The 23,459-nt window shown below is 31.4% G+C and overlaps 2 protein-coding genes across 2 annotated transcripts; both read left to right on the top strand.

Moving 5' to 3' along the window:
* The first annotated feature begins 6,084 nt into the window (after window positions 1–6,084).
* On the top strand, window positions 6,085–10,334 carry LOC107840368 (proteasome assembly chaperone 2). Its single transcript, XM_016684204.2, has 7 exons — window positions 6,085–6,243; window positions 6,354–6,519; window positions 7,313–7,371; window positions 7,639–7,757; window positions 8,112–8,346; window positions 8,635–8,758; window positions 9,871–10,334. Exons 1-7 carry the CDS (start codon window positions 6,184–6,186, stop codon window positions 9,948–9,950), a joined length of 843 nt encoding a protein of 280 aa, XP_016539690.1. The 5' UTR covers window positions 6,085–6,183; the 3' UTR covers window positions 9,951–10,334.
* A 7,676-nt stretch (window positions 10,335–18,010) lies between these two features.
* Window positions 18,011–19,957, top strand: LOC107840369 (9-divinyl ether synthase). The gene is given in 2 exon segments (NM_001324584.1): window positions 18,011–18,899; window positions 19,250–19,957. Coding segments are annotated over 2 exon segments (1,437 nt in total). The 5' UTR covers window positions 18,011–18,012; the 3' UTR covers window positions 19,800–19,957.
* Window positions 19,958–23,459: the final 3,502 nt, after the last annotated feature.

Genomic DNA, 23,459 nt, shown 5'->3' on the forward strand with positions numbered 1-23,459 from the left:
ATGTTTTCTCTTGTTTAGTCTTTATCTAATTACGTCTCACCAAATAAGACTGACTTCTTACCAATTCACGAAGGATTGTGAGGCTGATCACATTCTTCCAATTTCTTAAATACGTTTTATTATATGCCGGTATTCTGGGGGCAACACATAACCATCGATTTAATTATGAACTAAACAAAGTATCTAAACAAGAAATTAAGATAAGCTAGTTGGATATATATTCTATTGTTGTCCACGCCTTTTTGTTGGATATTTAGTAGCTTAATTAATGTCTTTTTTAAGGGTCTTTTTTTAAATAAAAAAATAAAAAATCTTAGTGCTGATAGAAAGCATTTTGTATTAATTAATTTTATTATTATTTCTTTCGATTACTTGATCAAACATCGTGTGCTCTTGTTTCCTTTGTAGTTAATCCTATTTACCTAAACTTGCCAGTTGCCACGTTACACCTTCACAAAATCAATAATTAAACTCATGAAACAACAAATACGTATACAATCTTACAACTTAATTAATTAACGTACGTGACCCACAAATTACTTATATAATTAGTATATACTGAATGTATGTTTCTAATTAATTATTTAATGTTTTCGTTGCAATAACTCTGCTTTTTGATATATGGAGCAGTTGTGCAACCATTGTCTTGACTGACATATGATCCATAAAAGGAAAAAAAAAATTGATTATACATGTATGGATGATTCAAGACAATTCTGGAATGAAATTATTGAAGAAGAAATACTTTTTCAGTGTTGAGAATTAATTCTTTTAAGTGGAAATACATAGCACGCATGCATGCAGTAACTATCACTATTCACTATATGTGGACAATAGTGATATAAGCATCATCTTCATATTCCACTATAATGTTGTATGTCTCATAACATTATTAACATCTCAAACTTTACTACAATCATGAGTTAGTCAAGATCCAAAGAGAAAAAACAAGAACTAAAAACCAAGTTACTAATCCTACATCCACAAAGAGACAATGAACAACAGATGGATCATCTTGATCAATCATTTAGTACTTACTTTTTCTTGTATTATTATTATCTCTAAAAAGGCTAAAATACCCAATTTCTTAGATTATTCCCATATATAACTCCATGAAACTTCATGTGCCATTGCTATCAAACCCCAAATTTGGAAGTTGCAGTCCTGGATTCGTAAACATGGTATATACCACATGCAATTTGGAGATATTTGAAATTCTCTAGATCGATCTCTTGCTAGGTGTCCTATTTTTTCTGGTGTTATAATGCATGCATGGGATCCTCATATCGTCAAATCAGAGGCTTTTTTAGACTAATATAATTTCCAATTTCATTATCCCCACAGGAAAACAAACAGGGAATATTTGAGAATGACACGTCACTAGCTAGACATACACTAGTAAAGGTATAAGGGATTTAAGTTATATATATCAATATATAATAGCTTTCTCTCATGGTAGGGGTAAAGTAAGTAGCGAATTCAGGATATTTAGAATTTGTGGGTGTCCAGGAGATTCGAGTATAAATATTGAAGCCCAAAGCTTTAAAGTTTCGCCTAAAAATTAAAGTGTTCATCTATAATCTTGGTTCAGTGGGTGTTTTTCTAAGTCTTATATCAATTTTTATATATTTTTTTATATAATTATACCTCGTTTGTATTGAATTTAACGGGTGTCGGAGCATTCCAAAATTTGCCTCAGGTCCGCCCCTCGATAAAATCTGTATACACTTTACCCTTTTCAAACCCTATTTGTGGATTTACAATGAGCATGTAATTGTTGTTGTACATCGATATATAGAATAAACATTGTTTATATTAACATTATAACCTAAATTCTTTATATTTTCACTAGCGTCTATCGGTCTATGTTTAACATATGAATTATGAAATAGTAGATGGAATTTTGTAAACTTAGAAGAATAATGTACGTGAGCAAACTTCTAAAACATGTTTAAAAATATATGTCGAAAAATTTATTTACATTGTCAGCACAACACAGAGTTTATAGGATGATAAATTTAGATATAATGGAAAATTAAGCTGCTGATTAAATGTATGATCCAAAAAATCATGGTGTAAAATGCACAAAATTCAAGATAACAAGATGCTAATTATGATGATGTCCAAATCAGTGACCCTTAGCAGTCTTACTATTGGAATCAAGAAAGAAGCTAATCAAAAACTAGCAAAATGGCCCTTTAATTTATTGGGACCTCATTAATTTTGACCTGAATCATACGTCAAAAGGCAGATTAACATTTGTTGGGATGTTTAAATTGTTGTTACTTTCTAATTAATTGAAGTTAATCGTGAAAGAAATTATAAGCATACATTATTGAATTCATTATTGATAATGCTCTTTAATTAAGTCTAATCTGTCATGTGATCTGTGGATAATGCTGAACAAACAGGAGCTATCAAATCAGCTATTGAGGTGGCTTCAATGATTATTATCTCAGCAGCAAATTAAAGTGTTTGATTTATTGGGTTTACCATAATTAAATAAGCCAATTTTTTTTTTAAAAAAATGAAAAATGTTTTAAGCTGTTAACATATCAAAGTTTAACTTTGTGGAAATATAGTGCATTGTTTCTAACAAGGGGTTCTAGTACCACTAAAATGTTGGTCCAGTTTGATTGTTAATATCTATTGAAGTTCATACACATTAAGTTAAGAATAAAATACAATAAAAGAAAAAAGTTATAATTTAAGTGTCTTTTTATTTTAATTTGGTCTATTTCAAAAATAGTGTTTCTTTCTATATTTAGTACGTTTTCTGATTCCAACATTTTACATTGTAACATTGCAAGTTTAAAATCACAAGATTTAAAAAACTACATATACACAACCTTAAAGACCACAAGATTTAAAAATAGTCCTTTTCAAAATTAGTGCACAATAAAACAAAGACATGAAGCAGAAGGAATATGAGGTATATATATAATGGTAAATTATCTCTTAATTTTTTTAAACTGAGCGAGTATAAAAACAACAACAAAATATCCAATGTATTCCCACCTAGTGGGGTCTGAGGAGGGTAGAGTGTACGTAGATCGAGGGTAGAGTGTACGTAGATCATACCACTATCTCAGGTGAAGTAGAGAGGTTGTCTCCGATAGATCCCCAGCTTAGAACCAATAACAGTATAGCAAACACAAAACATAAATGCATATAAATTTGTACAGACAAAATAAACTAACAATCCTAGCGAAAAGATAATATTGTACAAGTAAGAATGGACTCTGAGGAAATAATAGAGTCGAGCATTGACCTCTCTTCCCTCCTTGACAATAGTTATTTTCTAGTTTTAAGTTTGATGCCAAAATTGTATTAATTACTATTTTAGTTAGAATTAACACTAAACTAGTTATTGTTTCACTTACATTAGGTCCTATACCTGTCCTATATTGGTTTGATATTGTATCCAATATTTCAGGATATATTGGAAATTAGGAATTCCGTAACCTTTGACTTTCATTATGTATCATCCTTCAGAAGTAATTTAAGATAAAAAAAAAAGGTATAAAAAGATTTTTTTTTAATTCCAAAAAGAGAAGGGTGGCAAAAGAAGACGTGCACACTTTAATAATCAATAGTATCACTCTTTTTTTATCTACTAATAACAGCTACCCTTATTTCAAACCTAGCTAATAATAACCAGTATCACAAAAATCTTCATACTGAGTATGTGTGATCACGTAGATGCTGCCACACAGCTTTACCATGATAAAATATCATAAAGTATATATCTCTTCTAGCGTATATAGTACAGACTTGTATTGCTGCCTAATTAATTTAATTTGTGGCTGCTAATTTGAACAATTCCTGATAATTAGACAACAATATCTATTCAACTGTATAGTTGCTTATTAGAGTGTAGTAACTGGCAATTGAACAAAAAGTAAATATCATTCGAATCTAGACATGTTTAAGTTCTAATTAGAAAAAAAATTAAAAAAGACATTCACAACAAATAATCATCAATTTGATTACTAAGTCTCTGAAAAAGGTTAAGCTAATGTGTGGTTGAAACTTGAAATTAAAGCATTTTGTATTGATTATTATTTCTTTCGAAAACTTGCTCAATCAGCATGTGCTCTTATCTTTCCTCTCTTGTTAATTCTAGGGTTAGAAAAATTAGTCTGTGAAAATCTGATCCGATAAATGATGGCTCAAAGTTGGCTATATATTTGATTCAATCATTTATTAGCATAGGTCATTTGAGCTTAATCCGATGAAGAAATTACTCTGGTATATGTACATGAGAAATCTTGTTAAAGTACTTTCAAAAGGATATTTTTCTTATTTGATATTTGAAAGAGTTCATATCGACCATTTAAGTGGTCTCTATATGACTTGAAAAATATGCTCACCTATTAAAGTTAATAAAATTAGGTCCAACACCTATGTTTTACAACAAGCCCGACATGATGAAACCATAACTTAAGGAAAAACAAATTTGATTTCAAGAATATTCTGGAATGAAACAATTGAAGAAAGTTGAGAATAATTTTGAGTGGCAATAGGAATTAATAGTGGTTCAAGTTGACGCATGCATGGCGCAGTAACGTAACGTAACTATCAGTATTCACTATATGTATGGACATTGATATAATTAAATTATCAACTGCCACTATACTATTCATAGCATTTGTTTCATCAAATCGATCTTGCACTTCTTGCATCACCAACTTCATTGCAATCATGAGTTAGTCACAAAATCAAAGAAGAAACCAAAAACTAGAAATCAAGTTAATTACTTTACTAATCCCACTTCATGAAAGGACAAAATGATGCTAAGTGTCCTATTTTTTATGGTAATGATGTCCAAATCAATGACACTTAGCAGTAATGTTGGGATGAATTTATAATCAAGGAATTAAGAAGCTAATGAAAACCAGGCAAAATGGTCCTTTATTGGGGCCCCATTAATTTTGACTTGAATCAAATTAAACGTCAGGGTTGATTTAAATTGCTTGGAATATATGTTTAAATTGTTGTTACTGATAGTATTAAAGATGTGGCTTATCTAGATTGAAGTTAATAGAGAAAGAAATCACAATTAAGCAGACATTATTAAATTCCTTATTTGATAATGCTCTTTCATTAAGTTTGATCTGTCTTGTCATATATGGATAATGCAGAACAAACAGAAGCTATCAAATCAGCTATTGAGGTGGCTTCAATGTTGTTTATCTCAGCACCAAAGTGTTTGATTTCTATGTTTTCACTTTGCATTATTTCAAGAAATGGGCCCTAGTACATATGAAAACTCTGTTAATACCCTTTGAAATTCATACAGATTTTAGTTAAGAATGTACAGTTAAAGCAAATAATAATAATAATTTTCTTTTTTTAAAAAAAAAAAAATAGCGTCACTGACCACTTTTCGATCTTGCTTTCAAAATAGCTACTTTCGTGATTAAACTAGTTAAATTTCACAAATACCTAGACAATTTTTCAATTATTGAGGCTGGAAAAATGGCTATTTGTCAACTTTACGCCAAAAATACATTAATGAATACAATCTTTTTACTTGGAATTAATATTTAGTTGTTGTTTCACTTACGTTAGGGTCAAGTGTTGTTTCTAATATTTGCTATTTGTCTTCTTAATTTTGTTACTCTTGATTGTTCTACTTCTTAGTAATAAGGAAAAACAACATAAATCTCGACAGTTTGAAGTTTAATTATAGAAAATTTTGACATTTTGTATAATTACTGAAAAATTCTGATTTTGATCTGTCGAAATATATAATTAGCTCATGATACATCCAACGAAGATATATAATTAGTTGATATATTTATAATTACTTTGTAATGGTGAAAATTTATTTAAATACAGTAAGTTAAGGTGTATATGTATGCTATTATTCCTAATAATAATTGTCATCAAGGAAAATTGAAGCTTTGGTCCAATCCTCCCAGTACGGGCCAATGTTTACTTCTGTTATGTTGGAATCAAGAGCAGGCCCACAAAACAACTCTATCTTCAACGTTATGGACTGGCCCATAACAAAATAGAAATGGGCCTCCATCAGGCCCAGCCCAACTCCCTCCCAATCAGCACAGAGGAACCAAGGAAAGAAGAACAAAACAACCTTCGCATTCGTGTGCAACAAGAACTTGGCCAGCTCCGAATCAGTACACTAACAATTCACACGAATTTCAAATTTCCAAATTCATGGAGTTTTATGCTGAAGAAGGAAAGAATTTGAGCTCAAATAACTCCACATTAGTTCTGGTTTGTTTCTAGGGTTTTGCTCTCATGTTTTTCTCTTTTCCTAATTATTATTATTCTACTTTTTTGATTCTGTAATTTCTTTTTTTCTTTTACAATTTTTTGCACTGTAGCCGGCGCTGTCCATAGGGAATGTAGGGCAATTAGCGGTGGATCTTCTAGTAGCTTCTTTAAGAGCGGAGAGAATTGGTTGCTTGGACGATCCAAATGTTGTTCCCTGCGTTGGGAATAATGCCTATTGGCCTTCTCCACCTGGTGATCTGGCTCTTCCTCTTGAAGGTATCATTCAAATTTCAACAACATATGACTAAATTTGTTTCGTTTTATACTGGACACGAAATTTAGTTACCGCTCCGTTCACTTTTGCTTGTCACGTTTCGCTTTGTGAGACTCAGTTTGACTAATTATTAGAGCTGAAATGAATTAGATTAATTTAGTACGTAGGTATTCCGAAACTATACGAAAATACTATAAGTTAGCAACTTTTCTTATATTAAGATGATGAAAAAATACATCTTAAAATATTGGTCAAAGTTCTTATAGTTTGAATCGCGAGAAGCGAAACGTGAATGTGAATGGAGCACCCAAGGGTGTGGCATAGTGGTTCGATGAAGTTGGGTTGAGCACCATGAGGTTTCAGGTTCAATTCCCAACGGAGTCAATGATTAGGTGATTTCTTTCCATCTGTTCTAGCCCTGGTGGATGAGTTACCTGGTACTTGTTGTTGGTGGGAGGTGGCAGCTATCCTATAGAATTAGTCGAGGTGATGCGCAAGTTGGCCCAGACACCACGGTTATAAAAAAATAAGTGAATGGAGGGAGTATTAATTAGTGCATTGTATTGAGGACGATTGAAGAAAAATATTAAAGTTGCTGTTACGTATTTAAAGTTAACCTGAAATCGTTACATGGATTTAAGTTCTTGAAAGTCATATTAAATAGCAATGTTAACAAAATGGTGGGATATTTTAGAACTTCACAAATTGGGAAGAGCCTAAGATGAAATAATAGGAGTATAGTTGTTTGTAACATTCTAGAAAGGCAAATGATGTTTCCAATTTGGTTCTTGGCAGTATATGAATCATCTCCCGATGGATTGGCTCTTGTACAACAGAGATCACCAGTTGTTAAGGTATAGTGTTCCTTTTCTCTATGGGTGTTGTTGTTGCTTAACTTGTTGTATTCGTTGATGGTGTAACTTCTTTTTATACCATCGGGTGTTTAAACATAACTACACGTAACTGTTAAAAGTAACCGTGAATTAGTTAATTGCAATCAGAAAAATTTGTATAAGCTACTACTCCTGGATGAGCTACAATGAATGTGAAAATTCTTGCAATGTATCATATTAAGTGTATGCTTGTATGTGGTTTTATAGTTCTAATTGCTTACCCAACAGGGCATGATGATTGAATTTGCTAGGAACTTGGCAAATTTTGCTGCGGTCAATGGGAAGAAACACGTTATTGTGCTCTCTAGCATGGAGTTCGGGCGTTGGCAGAACATTGATATGTCAAGGTATAAACATCTGATCTTCCCCTTTGAACATATTTTTCTGTTTTTTTTTCTTTTTATGTGCTTCAATGATAGAAACTCTGTTAGGGGAATTTTAGCCTCTTGAATCTTGACTAATGCTGAAAAGAGGGACTTGATAAGTAAAGAATACTAAATAAGACGTTTCTTTGCTGGAACTGCAAGATTGTGTGCATGTGAAGAATTCTTCTATTCGTGAAGATAGACATTACTAAACTGTCGTCCTTGTAAGCTTTTAAGTTTTCTGTTACTTATCAAGCCGACTTGCACTGTGTTCTTTTATTTGAACATGTTACTTGATTCTGTGTTGAAATTGATCATATGGAATTTCTGTTCCAGTGGATCGCAGATTCATTACCTTTCCAGTTCCAACTCAGATGGAACGGACGATCACTGTGAAAAACAGGGTTGGAAGAGATTGCCAGAGTATAATCCTACACAGAGAATGTGGAAGCATTTAGACGATTTAGCCCAAAATAGTGCCTCAGAGGTAGAGGAATTGCCTTTTGAAGAGCTGGGAGATGAGGATTACTATGCCAGTTTGCCTTATGCTGCATTGTTCTCTTGTTTTAAGGTAGTGATATGTTTCTTTCACTTGTTCACCATGGATAACTTGATGCACAAACATCTTTCATGATAAAGGATTTTAGTCAGCATATGTGACTGTCATATAGAGTTCCAATTTCATCACTTTATGGTTGCTTCCAAATTGTCCTTGCTTCCAAATACCTTTCATTATTAAGGATTTTAGTCGTCATATGTGACTTGTCATATCATATAGAATGCCTTCCAGATTCTTATGTCAAGTATAAATTTCTACACTGATTGAATTGGTGTATTAACTATTGGTTTATTGGTCTAGGCCAAAGGTGTGAAGGTCACTTGTCTACTCTGTTATTGCTCGGAGGGGGACAACATTCCCGATGCTTTCCATTTGGCTGATGCAGTATCAAAAGCTCTAGGGCTTAAACCTAATAGTTCTCACGGTGAGACATTGTTTTCTTGTATTTACAAGGAGCTTTCTTTCTTTGAAATCTCAAATCCTATATATTTATAACTATACAATGCCCGGATAAAATAATGGTGCTATAGCCTCCTGCTCGTAAAAAATCCCGAATACAGCCAAGTAATTCTTATCCTGTGAGCTAGTGCGTTAGCTGCTTGAATATTGGCCTAGCCTAACGGTCCTATCCAAATCTGGCTGGCAAAACTAAGTGCTGTCCAGTGTGTACTTGATAAATTTATGTTGTTTGGACAACATGAGAGGTGACTGAGATGGTGAATGTAAATGGGTTCTCTTTAATTGTTATTTTATCTGTTTGGGAGGGAGGAATGTTCACACATTTCGAATACACTTAAAATTATCGTGAAGTGCATACGTATGGACTGGGGTAACCCAAGGGTAGTTACACCTATCTAGTAGTACATTGAAAATTTTCATGGGCTGCACAGATATGCACAATAAGAGATGTCAATTGGGCGGATTAAATCCAATGCAGCCCAGGGAAGCTTTTTTGTGGATGAAGAGCTACTGAGTGTATAAAAAACAGTGGTGCATTTGAAGGAAATTTAAGTTTGAGAATCTGTTTGCGCGGGAGGGTTTATGGTTAAGAATAAAAAACTATGAGTTTTTAATCAAGTACCATTTCGTTTGTTTTGTTAGTTTCGTTTTCTTTTCTTTCTAATATTTCGGTTGCTGGCTGGGAAATTGGTCTGAAACTTGGTGAAGCCAATCCAAAGCAATTGAGTACAGTTACTTTATTCTATCTTGCAATTCTGTAGTTACTTAAAATCCGTATTCTTTAATTCAAAAGTAGATTTATTAACTCTTGGACCTAAACAATTTTATGGCAGGTCGACACTTGTAAATTGAATCATGTAGGTCTAGTTAGAAATAGAGTGAGTATTGTGTTTCGAAATTTTACAAGATTGATGCCGAACTTTTAAATATTTTAGCTATTTCTGAGGCCAAAGAAGGATCATAATACATGTTTTACTGTCCAACTATAAAATAGTCTGGTTTGACGTCCCTAGTTGCACTATGTTGTAACCTAATTTTCTGAGGCACTAATTGATCTTTTTTACTGGAATTCTCCAGGTAATGAAGGTGGAAGCTGGACTGTGCCGTTCTCGTGGAAGAGTGTGTATGGTCCTCCACCAGATATGTCTCTTTTCTAGGCCACTTTGGAGCAGTTTTAAGTCTTCTGTCACATCTTTCTCGGCCTTTTGACTATGATAAAGTGAAATTTATGTCTGCGATTCACTTTGGCTTGTACAAGTTAGTTTGTAGTTTGTGAGTGTTAGCCCTTACAATTTTAACTGAAAGAGTAGATAAGTAATTTGAACTCAGAATCATCATTTGCAACATTGCTGATTCAGAAAATTGCTGAAATTAAGTAGGCATTGCATTGTATAATTTCTCTTTGAAGTTGAAACAAAGAGTACTTGGAAGTCAAAGTTATGTCTCGACATTTACTTGGAAAATAGTGCTCCTTGTGTCCCAATTTTATTGTCTTCTTTGGACTGGTGGTGAAATTTAAGAAATATAAGGAGACTTTTGAATTTTGCGGTGTTAAATCAATCTTGTCATGTAGTAGATGTTGGAATTGTAAGACTTACCAAATATAGGACGATACATTTTCTTCTGATGCAGGAGTAGTGTATTTGATTTTTCCATGTTTATTTTGTACACCAAATCATTATTGTACTAGCTACCTTGCTGTTCATGGTGTTTTCAATTAAGTATTTTAGAAGCCAATCTGGCCAAGATGTATTAATTGGGATGCCATGGCATGAAGACAGAAAGATACTCAGTTTACTAAAACAGCAAAATGCATGTGTGATGCCGTTGTTAAAATAGGACTACAAAATAACTGATCACAACATGACAAGTACTTTGAAATAATTATTACTAGTATTCATTAACTGATTAGATTTCTAAACTAATGATAGTAATTAGGAGCCAGTATAATGTTGGATTTGTATAGTTTAGTCCTCAGTGAATATTTCTTTTTCCAAAAATTAAAGCGCTAATTATGAAATTTAAGACAAAATGACATTACCTGATCCTCTCTATATTACTATTGTTGTTTAAAACAACTTGTTTTAGATGTCTCGCTTAATTAACACTTCATTTATTCGAGCAGTGAGAGTGAATTTAAAACAACACTCTAAAGGTAGTTTTTGTTGTGTAAAATATCAAATATGTAAAAATAAATTTAATTTGTCAAATAACTAGTAATATTTAAACCTAATAATGTAAATAAAAGAAATTCTCATTTTATATTTATACACTTGACTACCAACACACATTACAAAATCTATTCAGTTGGAAAATCACTTTCAAGAAAAATATTTCTGGTTAATTAATTTTGAAAAGCATCTATTAATGATAGACCAGCAATTTGTTTTAGGTCAAGGATCAAGATTCCACATACGATTATGAAGAAAAATTATTTTTTCTCAGAAGTAAATTATTTTATCAGCTTCTAAAAAGCAACTCTCGTTACTAGTGAGTATGCTTTTTTTCATAAAGACGTAATCAAGATAATCAAATTTTTTAGATATACACTTCAAAAAATAATACTTTCAGCTTTTCAAAAATTTTAGCTAAAGAAGCTATAAATGATTAAATAGGAGAATATGGAAGTCAATAAGAATTAGAATAGAAAGTTAATAGGGAGTTGCACATTCTACCATTTTCTTATCGGTATTGTTATTATGAGTGCTCTCCTACTTTTTTGGTATGCTTCACTATTAGACTGGACATGACGCACCTGCAACTTATCGAGGAAATAATCATTAGATAGGAGGATATGGAAGTCAAGAATTAGAGTAGAAGGTAAGTAGGGAGTTCCACATCCTCCGATTTTTCTTATCAGTATTGATATTTGCTCTTCTCCCTTTTCTTTGGTATGTTTCATTTGAGTCGATAATCGTCTCTGGAAATAAGTCTCTCTACATTCACAAGGTAAGAACATGACTGTATACATACCACTCCTTCTAAATTGCTCTTGTGAAATTACGTAAATATATTATTGTGTATTTGTTATCTTATTATTTTACAAAAGGTCCTAGTTGATATTTCTTTCTCAATAAATCGAAAATATGAAATTTAAGACAAGAATATTAGTGCCTTCAATAAAAGAATTTCATGGTGCTACATTTATACACAGGATTCCTGCCCACCATACCTCACCTCAACGAAGAATCGATCGGTTGCATTATCAATTTATAATTTAGTTTCATAGATAATCATCCAATAAATTATTTTTGGCAATGAAAAGTATTTAACTTTATTTTGTAACAAAAAATATTCAAGAATTCATAAGTATGACAAAAAAGTCGCACCAGATTAAAAGTTACATACAATTAAAAGCAATGTTCAATTAAAAGTTAGTCGCTCTATAAAGAAAAAGGGTCCTCACATCATTTGCAGTTTTGCAGTATTTTTGTCCATGTAGTACTAGATTAAAAAAAAAAATACTTGTGGTGATCATAATAAGCTCTTTTTACCACTTTGGTTAAAAATGCATATGAAAACTGAAAAAATGGACGCTTGATTATTTTATAAATCATCTCATTATCAAGAACATATATATTTGCATCAAAGAACAAATGTTACAATAAGAGAATTGTGTTTTAGAAGGTAAAATTGATCAATAAATAGGATAATTGCAATTATTTATTAGAGATTTTTCGGATATATGACAATATCATCGAATATCTCCTTATTCATATCTGAAAAAATTACTCTGGATATCTATATCCTTAACAAGAAACAATCTTTAAATTATTTGTGTTATTCAGATATTACAGAAGGATCATTCATAAGCTTAATCATGAGGTCATTCACGACCACACGAAGTGTAATATAAAAGAAAAAAAAAGAAGAAGAAGAAGAAGAAATGCCCCCTGCTTGATTCGAATTTTCGAACAAATAAAGAAAAGCTATCAAGTGGGCCGGGCCGAGCGAATCGGCTCGTGTCATTTAGCCGGTTTATGGGTCGGGCCGGGGTTCGGGTTGGGGTCTAAGTGGGCCGGTTCAGTCCGGGTTCAACAGTAAAAAAATTAAAAACAACCCTAACCCGGCCCACTTAACCCAACCCGGTCAAACCCACCTAAATCCGGTTAAAAATCGGTCAAAAATATATAAAAATAAACTTTTTTTCAATATACATTATATATACCCCACCTATATACATTATAAATACGTTAAATAATATATATACACTATATATATATAGTATATACTATATTAGAATTTAAAAAATATATACACATATACATAATTACACATATATACGCACCATCTAATATATATGTACTACTTTAAAGTTTAAATAAAATATACTACAATATATTTACATTACAATCTCTATATATATAGTTATATACTAATTTATAAAACAGATACACATGTATACGTTAAACATACACATCTATACTAATTTATAAAACATATATACATGTATACATTAAATATACACGTTTATAGAAGATATATACACGTGTATACGCACCATTCAAGGTATATATACTACTACTAATAAAATATACTACAATATATATACATTACAATATATATAGATATAGTTATATACTAATTTATAAAATATATACACATGTATACGTTAAATATACACGTCTATTGAAGATATATACACATGTATATGCACCATTCAATATATACGTACTACTTTAAATAAAATATACCACAATATATATACATTACAATATATATATATATAGTTATATACTAATTTATAAAACATATACACATGTATAGGTTAAATATACTCGTCTATAGAAGATATATACACAAATATATAAAATATATGCTACTTAATATAATAAATTAATAATATTTGGTAGTAAATTAACAATATATTAGAAGTAAGTTTTTACTTTAAAGTAGAAAACTAGAATTTCAATTTAAAATTTTAAATCATTAAATGAAAAAATATAAAAAGTAAGGACTAAGGAGTGAATGAATTTGGGGAATTTTATTGATTGCAAAATGATCCAAAATTTATAATTTACATGAATGAAAAATCTACAAATTATGCATCATTTTTTTCAACTCATTCATGTTAATATTAACGGGAAGTTGCATAGGATAGTCGAAGTTAACGGGGATAAAACTATGCGTTACACTTGATTCTGCTGAGTTCTCTCGTGAAGACATAATTTCTTCAAGTTTCAGCTCGTCGCTCGGCTCCGGTTCCATTCCTTGGTTTCTTCTTTCCGCTCTAATCCAATCTCTAAGGCAAACTAGAACATTCATTGCATTGCTTCTCAATGAGTGTCGGTTGTCTCCAAGCTATTGTCATCCCTGACTAAAGGCGCTCTCTGATGCAACGGTTGACATTGGAACATTTAAGATATCTTTAGCTAATCTTGAAAGTACAGGATATTGTGTTTCATTACTCCTCCACCAATCCAACGTGTTGATCCGTCGTCTGCGATCCTTGGCGGCGATCGAAGATAATATTTCAGCTCTTCTCATAAGTTGATGCGTAAGCTCTCTCATTAACACTGTTCCAACAAGTTAAATCATAAAAGGAATCAGGAAAACCACTATGTGCCGACATTTTAGAAGACGATGGCTCATCGGGAAGATGAGGAGCGACAGTTGAAGTGATATTTGTAGGTATGGCTAAATCAAATAAATCAGCATAGTGGTTATATAATTTTTCTATGTATTCATTTGCATCACTCATAGTCGTCCACAAATCAGGTTGTACTTGTTCAGAATCATTGTTAATATTTATTTCTAAGTTAGTATAAATAATAGTACTAAAGTGGCACATATTATTATATTTCATGTACGGATTTAGCATAGCACCAACTAAGTAAATAGGGGGAATCGGAAAAAAATATTTTTTAAATTTTGTAAACATGGCACCAACATCTTCTTTATAACCTTCTTTATTTTTATATTCTTTGAGCAAACCAGAAATATCAGCTATATATGCCAAAATATTACAAATAGTAGGATAATAAACACCGAAAAATTCAACCGTAGCTACATAAAATTTTTCTAAAAATTTAACAAGATCATTAATTACAACCCAATCAAAATCATGTAGCATGCAATCAGCAAAATCAGCAAATGGACCGCAATGTTGGTTAAAAGTTAGTGTAATAGGAATTCTATATTTATAACAAATTTTTAAAAACTTATACGTAGAAATCCTTCTACTATCAATTTCCTCAGGCATCAATATCGATGTAAGTCCATTTTCTTGACATTTAACTTTAAATTCTCTAATTCTCAATCTACGATTATTTCCTTGAATAAAACCAACAGCAAGACGAATTTTTTCAATATAAAGCTCAAAAAACTCAAGACCATCTTTTACAATTAAATTATATATGTGACATGCATACTTAATATGAAAAATTTCAGGCAACGGCAAAGATAGCGTAGATTTTAATTTTTTTATAGCAGTCTTGTTGTTAGAAGTATTATCAAAAGCTATACATAAAATTTTATTTTCGATATCATAATATCCGACAACTTTAACAATAGAATCAAAAATAAAGTGTCCAGTATATTTATGATCTTCATCATATAACAAAGCAAGAATACATTTTTGCATCACAAAATTACTATCCATCCAGTGACAAGTAACGGTTAAATAATCATTTTTATTTACAACACGGCCAAGATCAGAAGTTAGGGACAATCTACATTAAATATTTTTTAACAATATTGATAAATAAAAATAATATTGTGAATGAAGTCTAAAAATATCAGACCGACAAGTACTTCTAGGAATACCATTAAACATAAGATTATAAATTGTTTGTATATAATGAATAAAGGCACTAGAAGAAGGAAAACTAAAAGGTAAACATCCCACAGCTACCATTTTAGCTATTTCTTTCCGGTCGCTCAATTTATTATACTTCTTCGTTACATGACTGGTTGCTGGGTCCATTCTAATTTGCGTTGGCCCACCAACATCCCAACCGCCTCGTGCAATATTTAACTCTCTTTCGTCAGCTTCACCTATATGTCTCATTAACGTACCCGTACCCCTTTGCTTGCCTCCGCTTCTATGCTTATATATTTGTTGACAAATATTGCATTGCACCTCAGTATCTGATATACGTTCAAAAAATTGTCATGCAACACTAGTTGTTTTACGAGGTTTTGGGGCACGGGAGGACGGGGAGGGAGATTAACCGATTCAGATCTAACATTAGCATTTTCTATTGCGGGTGTCACCAATATTTTCATTATCTTCGTCTAAATTAACCGCATCAACTTCATGTTCTTCTTCTACACTGTAATTTTTCTGACCTTCTACATAATCCATATCGTGAGCACCTACACCTATTTCTTCCTCAAAAGGTGTATCAAGCGGTACCAGAGGTGAAGGTACACGGGTATATCTACTACTTGAACTACCTCTACCGCTAGTAATTCGCTTTTTACTGCCACTACCGTTTCCGGGACAAAAAATTTTAACACCTTTAGTAGCGAGATTTCTTAATTTATCCATAGTATAAATTAAATTAAACTAAAAAAATTCAAAATACACAAATATAATAAAATTAAATATTAAACAATTAATACAATAAATAAAAATTAAACGTAAGAGATGGAACGACAATACTAAATTTTGGAAGTATCCGAAGGTTGTGACTTTAGAAACTTACCTCGTACTTTGTAAATGAAAAATTAAAAAATTAAAGTGAACACTTTAAGAAATTAAATATATTGAATATTTGAGAATTTAGAATTGAGATTTGAGAGAGAATGAGATTTGAGAGAGTGAAAAATTGTGTGAAAAAAGATTTGAAGGTGTGGGTATTTATAGAATTTTTTGGGGGATTAAAAAATAATTTTTAATGTAAATTTTTTTTTATTTTTAAGAAATGGGCCAGACTAGCCGTTGTGCCAATGGCTAGTTTGGCCCAAAACCCTAAAAAAAAAATTTATTTTTTTTTAAAAGCATTCCGGGCCGGCTTGAGCCGGTTAACCGGCAGGCTTGATCCGGGTCAAGTTAACCGGGCTCAAATTAAAAAAATAATCGATCTAGGACCCGAAATCCTAAAGCCCTAGGACTTACCGGGCCGGGTCCTTTAAGTGCGGCCCACTTGACAGGTTTTTCATTTTGACTGCATGTGAAAAATAAATTTCAATGAACAATAGTATATATAATCACACGCATGGCGTGCTCATCCTGTCATAACTTGTCCACAATATATACTAGAATAATAGCTAGAGATATATACTAGTAGTTGATTTTTCTTTTTTGGTAGATAATTATGTAGAGATAATCCGTCAAATTAAGATTAAATTTTGGAACCACGATTAGTTAAGAAAACCTCAATGTATTAGTGTCGTTTCCGACACGTTTGAACTTTTGAAATTGGGTGAAAAGTAATATATCGTATTAAAAAAATACCACTCAAACATCCAGAGTATGATATGACCTAGTAATTGATATTGATATAATAATAATATATTTATTGCTCCTTCATTGGTTCTTCTAGATATCGTTAGAAAAGTGCTACTTGTTGAAGTTCCGTTTTCCTAATTTCAAAATACAATTTTCTCTCCTGTTCAAATTTAACTTCAAAACTTTTCATTTTGTGTCTGGTACGAAGGAAGGTGTTTTCTGTAGAATAAAATGTTTTGTTATAAAAAAAGTTTTAGAAAGATAAGTGCTTATTTTCTTATGTTTATGTTTGTTATTCAAGCAAAAAAACTACTTATTTTATAGACATTTATACATGATCCAAACCAATAGTATTGGAGATAGAGGTGGAGTAGGGAATGTGGGTGGTGGCATGGTGGGGGCTACTTGGGAAATGTCATTCCTTCACATAAATTATTAGTACATGGAGAGTGGAGCATAATAGATCAATTTTGAGAGGAATATGAAGAGAAATGATAAATGTCCTAATTAGACAGAATATATCATAAAAATATTACTATAATAAAGCAACTTGTGCCCATGGATGCATGCATCCCCATATGGCCACTGGCTATGTAGTACAAAATTTCTGTTCGTCCTTGTTCTGGTTCCTCTGAAAGATCAAACTTTTGAATTCAACGTTGTTCAGCCTCCAGTAAAATGTTACGTTGTTGTAGTACTTATTAGAATATTATAATTCCGTGTTGATTGACTGAACCTCAGACATTATTCCTTTTTTCCTATAAATACATCAACCTGCATGTTAATCAACTCACAAAACAAAACTTCCAAAGATTTTTCAAGAAATGTCTTCCTATTTAGAATCACCAAAGCTTCCGGTTCGAGAAATCCCAGGGGACTATGGTTTCCCTATTATTAGCGCGATTAAAGATCGATACGATTATTTTTATAACCAAGGTGAAGATGCTTGGTTCCATGGCAAAGCTGAAAAATACAAATCTACTGTTGTCAAAATCAACATGGCACCTGGTCCTTTCACCTCTAATGATTACAAATTGGTGGCATTTTTAGATGCCACCAGCTTCGTTTACATGTTTGATAACACCCTCATCGACAAGACTGACACTCTTGGTGGTACATTTAAGCCTGGCAAAGAATACTATGGTGGTTATCGTCCAGTCGCATTCGTCGATACGAAAGATCCGAACCATGCAGCATTAAAAGGCTACATTCTATCTTCGTTTGCAAAGAGACATAACTTATTCATACCTCTTTTCAGGAACTCTCTATCTGATCACCTCTTTAATGATCTAGAAAAACAAGTCTCTGAACAAGGGAAATCGGATTTCAATGCGTTGCTACCTAATATGACGTTTGGTTTCATTTTTCGTTTGCTTTGTGATCAGACTAATCCGTCTGATACAGTTCTTGGCGCTCAGGGACCAGAACATCTTCGCAAATGGCTTTTCCCTCAGCTCATTCCGTCCTTGAGCGCCAGAAAACTTCCCAGTTTTATAGAAGATTTGCTCTTCCATAACTTCCTGATACCATTTGGTTTCGTAAAAAGTGATTACCAAAAACTTGTTGATGCATTTAGCAAGTCTGCAGTGTCCATGTTGGATGAAGCAGAAAAACTTGGAATCAAAAGAGAAGAAGCCGTACATAACATGCTTTTTCTCGTGGGGATCAATATGTTCGCTGGCTTGAATGCTTTCTTCCCTCATCTCATCAGGTCAGTATCGAAATTTAGACTTACATTACTTTGGTTACATCCTGAAAACAATATATATATATATATAAATGAACTCCACCCAATTAGTCGTAAATAAAAATATAAGGCTTATCATTTTAACTTGATTTTACGTTGAAAAAATAAAAATCCAACTTTGATTACAACTATTGGCCTGTGATGGTAGGATTCACAATATGTACTAAATCTTATTAACGTAATAATATGTTGATTTAGTACTCATAATGTAGGAAGAAAAGCTCATAATTGGTCAATTATCTTGGTGTTGAGAAGACATGGGAACTATATATATATATTTCTGACAAGAATATTTTCTTCTTTCATTTGATCAGGTTTGTAGGGGAAGCAGGGCCAAATCTACACACTCGACTTGCTAACGAAATCAGGACTGCTATTAAGGAAGAAGGTGGTGCAATCACCTTATCAGCAATCAACAAGATGAGTTTGGTCAAGTCCGTAGTCTACGAAACATTGAGGCTTCGCCCACCAGTACCATTACAGTACGGTAAGGCGAAGAAAGACTTCATGGTCCAGAGCCACGACGCGTCCTACAAGATCAACAAAGGACAATTCCTAGTCGGATACAATCCCATGGCTAGTAGGGACCCTAAGATTTTTGCAAACCCCGATGAGTTTGTACCTGATAGGTTCATGGGTGATGGAGAGAAAATGCTGAAACATGTACTATGGTCTAATGGAAGGGAAACTGAGAATCCAGCACCAGAGAACAAGCAATGTGCAGGGAAAGATTTGGTGCAACTATTGGGTAGGTTAATTTTGGTGGAGTTCTTCATGAGATACGATACGTTCACAGTGGAAATTACACCTCTCTTTCGTGCACCAAATGTTGCGATCAAAACATTGACTAAAGCAACCAGTTGATTTATTGTTTTGTCTGATCAAAGTATGTGTTCAGTGGATCTTCTTGCATAGACGTCGTTGTTGAATTTTATTATTTGTTTATTGTATTTATTTCCTTTTTGTTGTATTTCTTCTTTATTATTTCAAATGAATAATGTTGATCATAGATCGAGTCAAAAGAGTTAAAACATTGTACAATTATTATTATTCCCCCTGTTTCAAAAAAAAAAAGATGTATGTTTTTAATCTATTTTAAAAAGAATGATTCTTTTTTTTTTACAACATTTTAATTTCAATTTTGCACGTGACATGTCGGATTTAAGGACATTTTGAATATGTTTTTAATCTATTTTAAAAAGAATGATTCTTTTTTTTTTACAACATTTTAATTTCAATTTTGCACGTGACATGTCGGATTTAAGGACATTTTGAACTTTTGATATAATTTTAATTTAAAATTAAAAAGAATTAAGAAGAGTTGTTAAATTGTATGTGAAGTCCGATCATATTTTTTAAATCGAAGGAGTATTATTATTGTTAAGAGTTGTTGACTTTGACTTTGACAAACACAGGTCCTAGATTTTTTTTGAACCCAAATGGTCTGGGCTAGGCCATGCAATGTTAGAAAATGAGAGAAACGTGGGTAAATGTTGAAATCACTTCTTGTACGGGGATATATTGGCTATTTCGAGGAATGACACATAAAAATAAGAATAAGTCAAATCTGACATAGTAGCACCAAATGTCTCATCAGTTGTTACCGAGAGAAGTAGTAATTGTTTTCCCTAATTAAGGGCCCATATATAGGACACCCTAGTCCATTATCACGCCGTTATAGGCCTTGTTAGCTCTGAGATCATAAGAGCAGGTATCAAGACAATGGCTGGTCAATACTATAAAAAAGTTCAACATCTTCATAACCGTTACTCTACAATATATATATATATAGTACCTCCACTCAATTAGTCGTAAATAAAAATATAAGGCTTCATCATTCTAACTTGGTTTTATTTGAAAAAACTAAAAAAATCCAACTTTGATTATAACTATTGGCCTGTTATGGTAGGATTCACAATACTAAATCTTAACGTAATAATATGTTCATTTAGTACGCATGTACGAAGAAAAGCTCATTATTGGTCAATTATCTTGGTATTGAGAGAACATGGTAAATATATATATATTTCTAACATGAATATTTGGCACAATCTTTATATTTAATTTGGCACACTTATAATGAATTTATTTAGCACATAAAAAAAATAAAATTAAAAAAACTTCAAGCCACAATCTTTATTTTTTATTTGAAAAACATTAGAAAAATAGTAAACATTAATAAAAAAAATGTAAAACTCTAGCAAAAAATTGTTCAAGGATAAAAAGAAAATAGTTTAATATATTTAAGAAAGATATAATAGATTGTTAAAAATATTTAACTAAAAAATATATGGAAGTAGATAATTATAGTTGGAACTTTAATTTAACTAATTAAATTTTAATTATTAATTTTAAATTATGACATATGTTTTCAATTCAAACAAAAATTTGAAAAAATTGGAGAAAAGGAAAATGGAGAGGAGCCGGATTATAAAGTTCCAAGTTGCAATATTTATATTCCGATTGGGTCTAATATATTCTTTCCAGCCAATAATAGTTAGTCACTCGGACCCACAAAACTTGCAATATTTAGGCCTTGTTTGGCCATGAAAATCATAATTTTTCGAAATTGAAGTTGAAGTTGGAGTTGGAGTTATGTTTAGCCATGAATATAAATTGGAGTTGTTTTTAAATTTTGTGAAATAAGTAGAAGTGAAAACAAGTTTTGCTTATTTTCACTTTTTCAAATACAATTTCAAATTGTATTTGGAATTTTCATGGTCAAACACATGTTGTTTTCATTTTTTTTTTTGCTTAAATGAAATAATTTTTCGGCAAAAAGTACTTCTTCCGTTTAAAAAAGAATGACTTGTTTTTTTTTTTTTTAAGTCTATTTTAGAAAGAATGACCCTTTTTTTTCTTGGCAATATTTTTAATTCAATATTTCACGTGGCATATTTAAGACTACAAGATTAAATGTCATTTTGATACATTTAACAAAATTTTAATTTAGGATCACAAGATTCAAAAATCTTATTTATTTTCTTAAATTTTGTGCCAATTTAAACTAGGTCACTCTTTTTAAATAAAGAGAAAAAATAATTCTCATCACCAAACAACTACTTATATTCTTATTGGGACTAATATTTATATTATGTCCCACACTGATACTATCATGTCCCTTGTTAGTTGTCCATTTTTGTTCTACCCTCAGTGCGAAATCATAAATTTTAAAAAAAATATTTTTACTAATCCTACCCCTTAAATATTTTTGGAATTTTATGAATTTATTTACATTTTCAAAAAGAATATATTAATTAAGAGTGGAATGAAATTTTTGTGCACAGGTTTATCTTTTTCTTTTTTTTGCTTCAAAACAAGTAATGTTTTTAGTTTGAGTGTATCTTTTAAAACTTTTAAGAAGTTACTCACTTTTAAAAGATAAGAAGTATTCTTATTAATTTACTTTTAATCGAATATCTTAAAAAGAAAAAAGCACTGGCTCATTAATCGTCTCTTGGAAGATAAAATCAATCTCTTCTTAATTTTGTAAAATACCAATTATTTTGAACCATAATAAATGGGTGTTTGAATTAGCTTATAAGTTGATCAAAACAACTTATAAGCTATTTTTTTACTTAAAATAGTGTTTAACAATTTTTATAATTGCTTAAAAAAAATTGATTTTGGCTTTTTTTAAGTAAAAAATAAGAAGTAGCAAATAACAACTTTTTTTGGAGGGACTTATAATCTATTTAAGTTGACCATTTAAATTACCTTTGTGTCCCTTACAATTATTACTTATTCCAGTTTTACCCTTGTAGCCCTAATTCTCCTTTACAACTATTAATAACCAAACTTTTGCCTTTTTAAAAAAAAGATTTCTCCCATGAATACATACAGTTCAATAAAAGCAGCAGTGCGTGCACTTAATTTGTTCATCATAACAATAATGAATTTTGGGTTGTGGATTTTAAGGTTGAATTATACTAGTTCGAAAAAGTACAAATAGTATAATTATCAGTTTAGTTTACACTTATTGATCACTTATCATGTTTCTCGACTCCAAATTAACACACTATATTGCTATAAATTAAACACTTTTTTGCCATTTAGTTTTTAAATAGGCGTTTGGAGAATATTCATTGAAGTTGGGGAAAAAAGAGTACGTAAAATTGAAGCTGAAAATAAATATTTGAAAATCAAGTCGATGTTAAAATAAGTTTCACTTGATAATTGTAATGCTTAATGCTTGTACTAATTGAATATTTCCACTTTTTGTATTTATGACAAACTTAACTCTAGCCATATTAGTACCTCTTTTGTATGAAACTATTTATCTATTAATGTAATTATAATGATTAGTAACATATATATTTTACTTAATGATAAGCTCGACATATATATTAATATTATCCTCGAAGGTTAAGAGCAACAAGTCCAGTTTAATAAGAAAATAGAAGTGTCGTAAATTGCACCTTAATGATACGAATTCTTAACGTAACCATGAAGAAACAAATAATCTTTTAATATATAACTATCTTTTTCAAACACAAACATTCAACACTTAAACTCTTAAAAAAA

The sequence above is a fragment of the Capsicum annuum genome, chromosome 8 (genome assembly GCF_002878395.1).
Source record: "Capsicum annuum cultivar UCD-10X-F1 chromosome 8, UCD10Xv1.1, whole genome shotgun sequence".
NCBI lineage: Eukaryota > Viridiplantae > Streptophyta > Magnoliopsida > Solanales > Solanaceae > Capsicum > Capsicum annuum.

Coding starts and splice junctions, on each gene's coding strand:
- LOC107840368 (XM_016684204.2), top strand. CDS start 6,184: ATGGAGTTTTATGCTGAAGAAGGAAAGAATTTGAGCTCAAATAACTCC. Junction 6,244..6,353: donor ATAACTCCACATTAGTTCTG/GTTTGTTTCTAG, acceptor TTTGCACTGTAG/CCGGCGCTGTCCATAGGGAA. Junction 8,759..9,870: donor TAAACCTAATAGTTCTCACG/GTGAGACATTGT, acceptor GGAATTCTCCAG/GTAATGAAGGTGGAAGCTGG.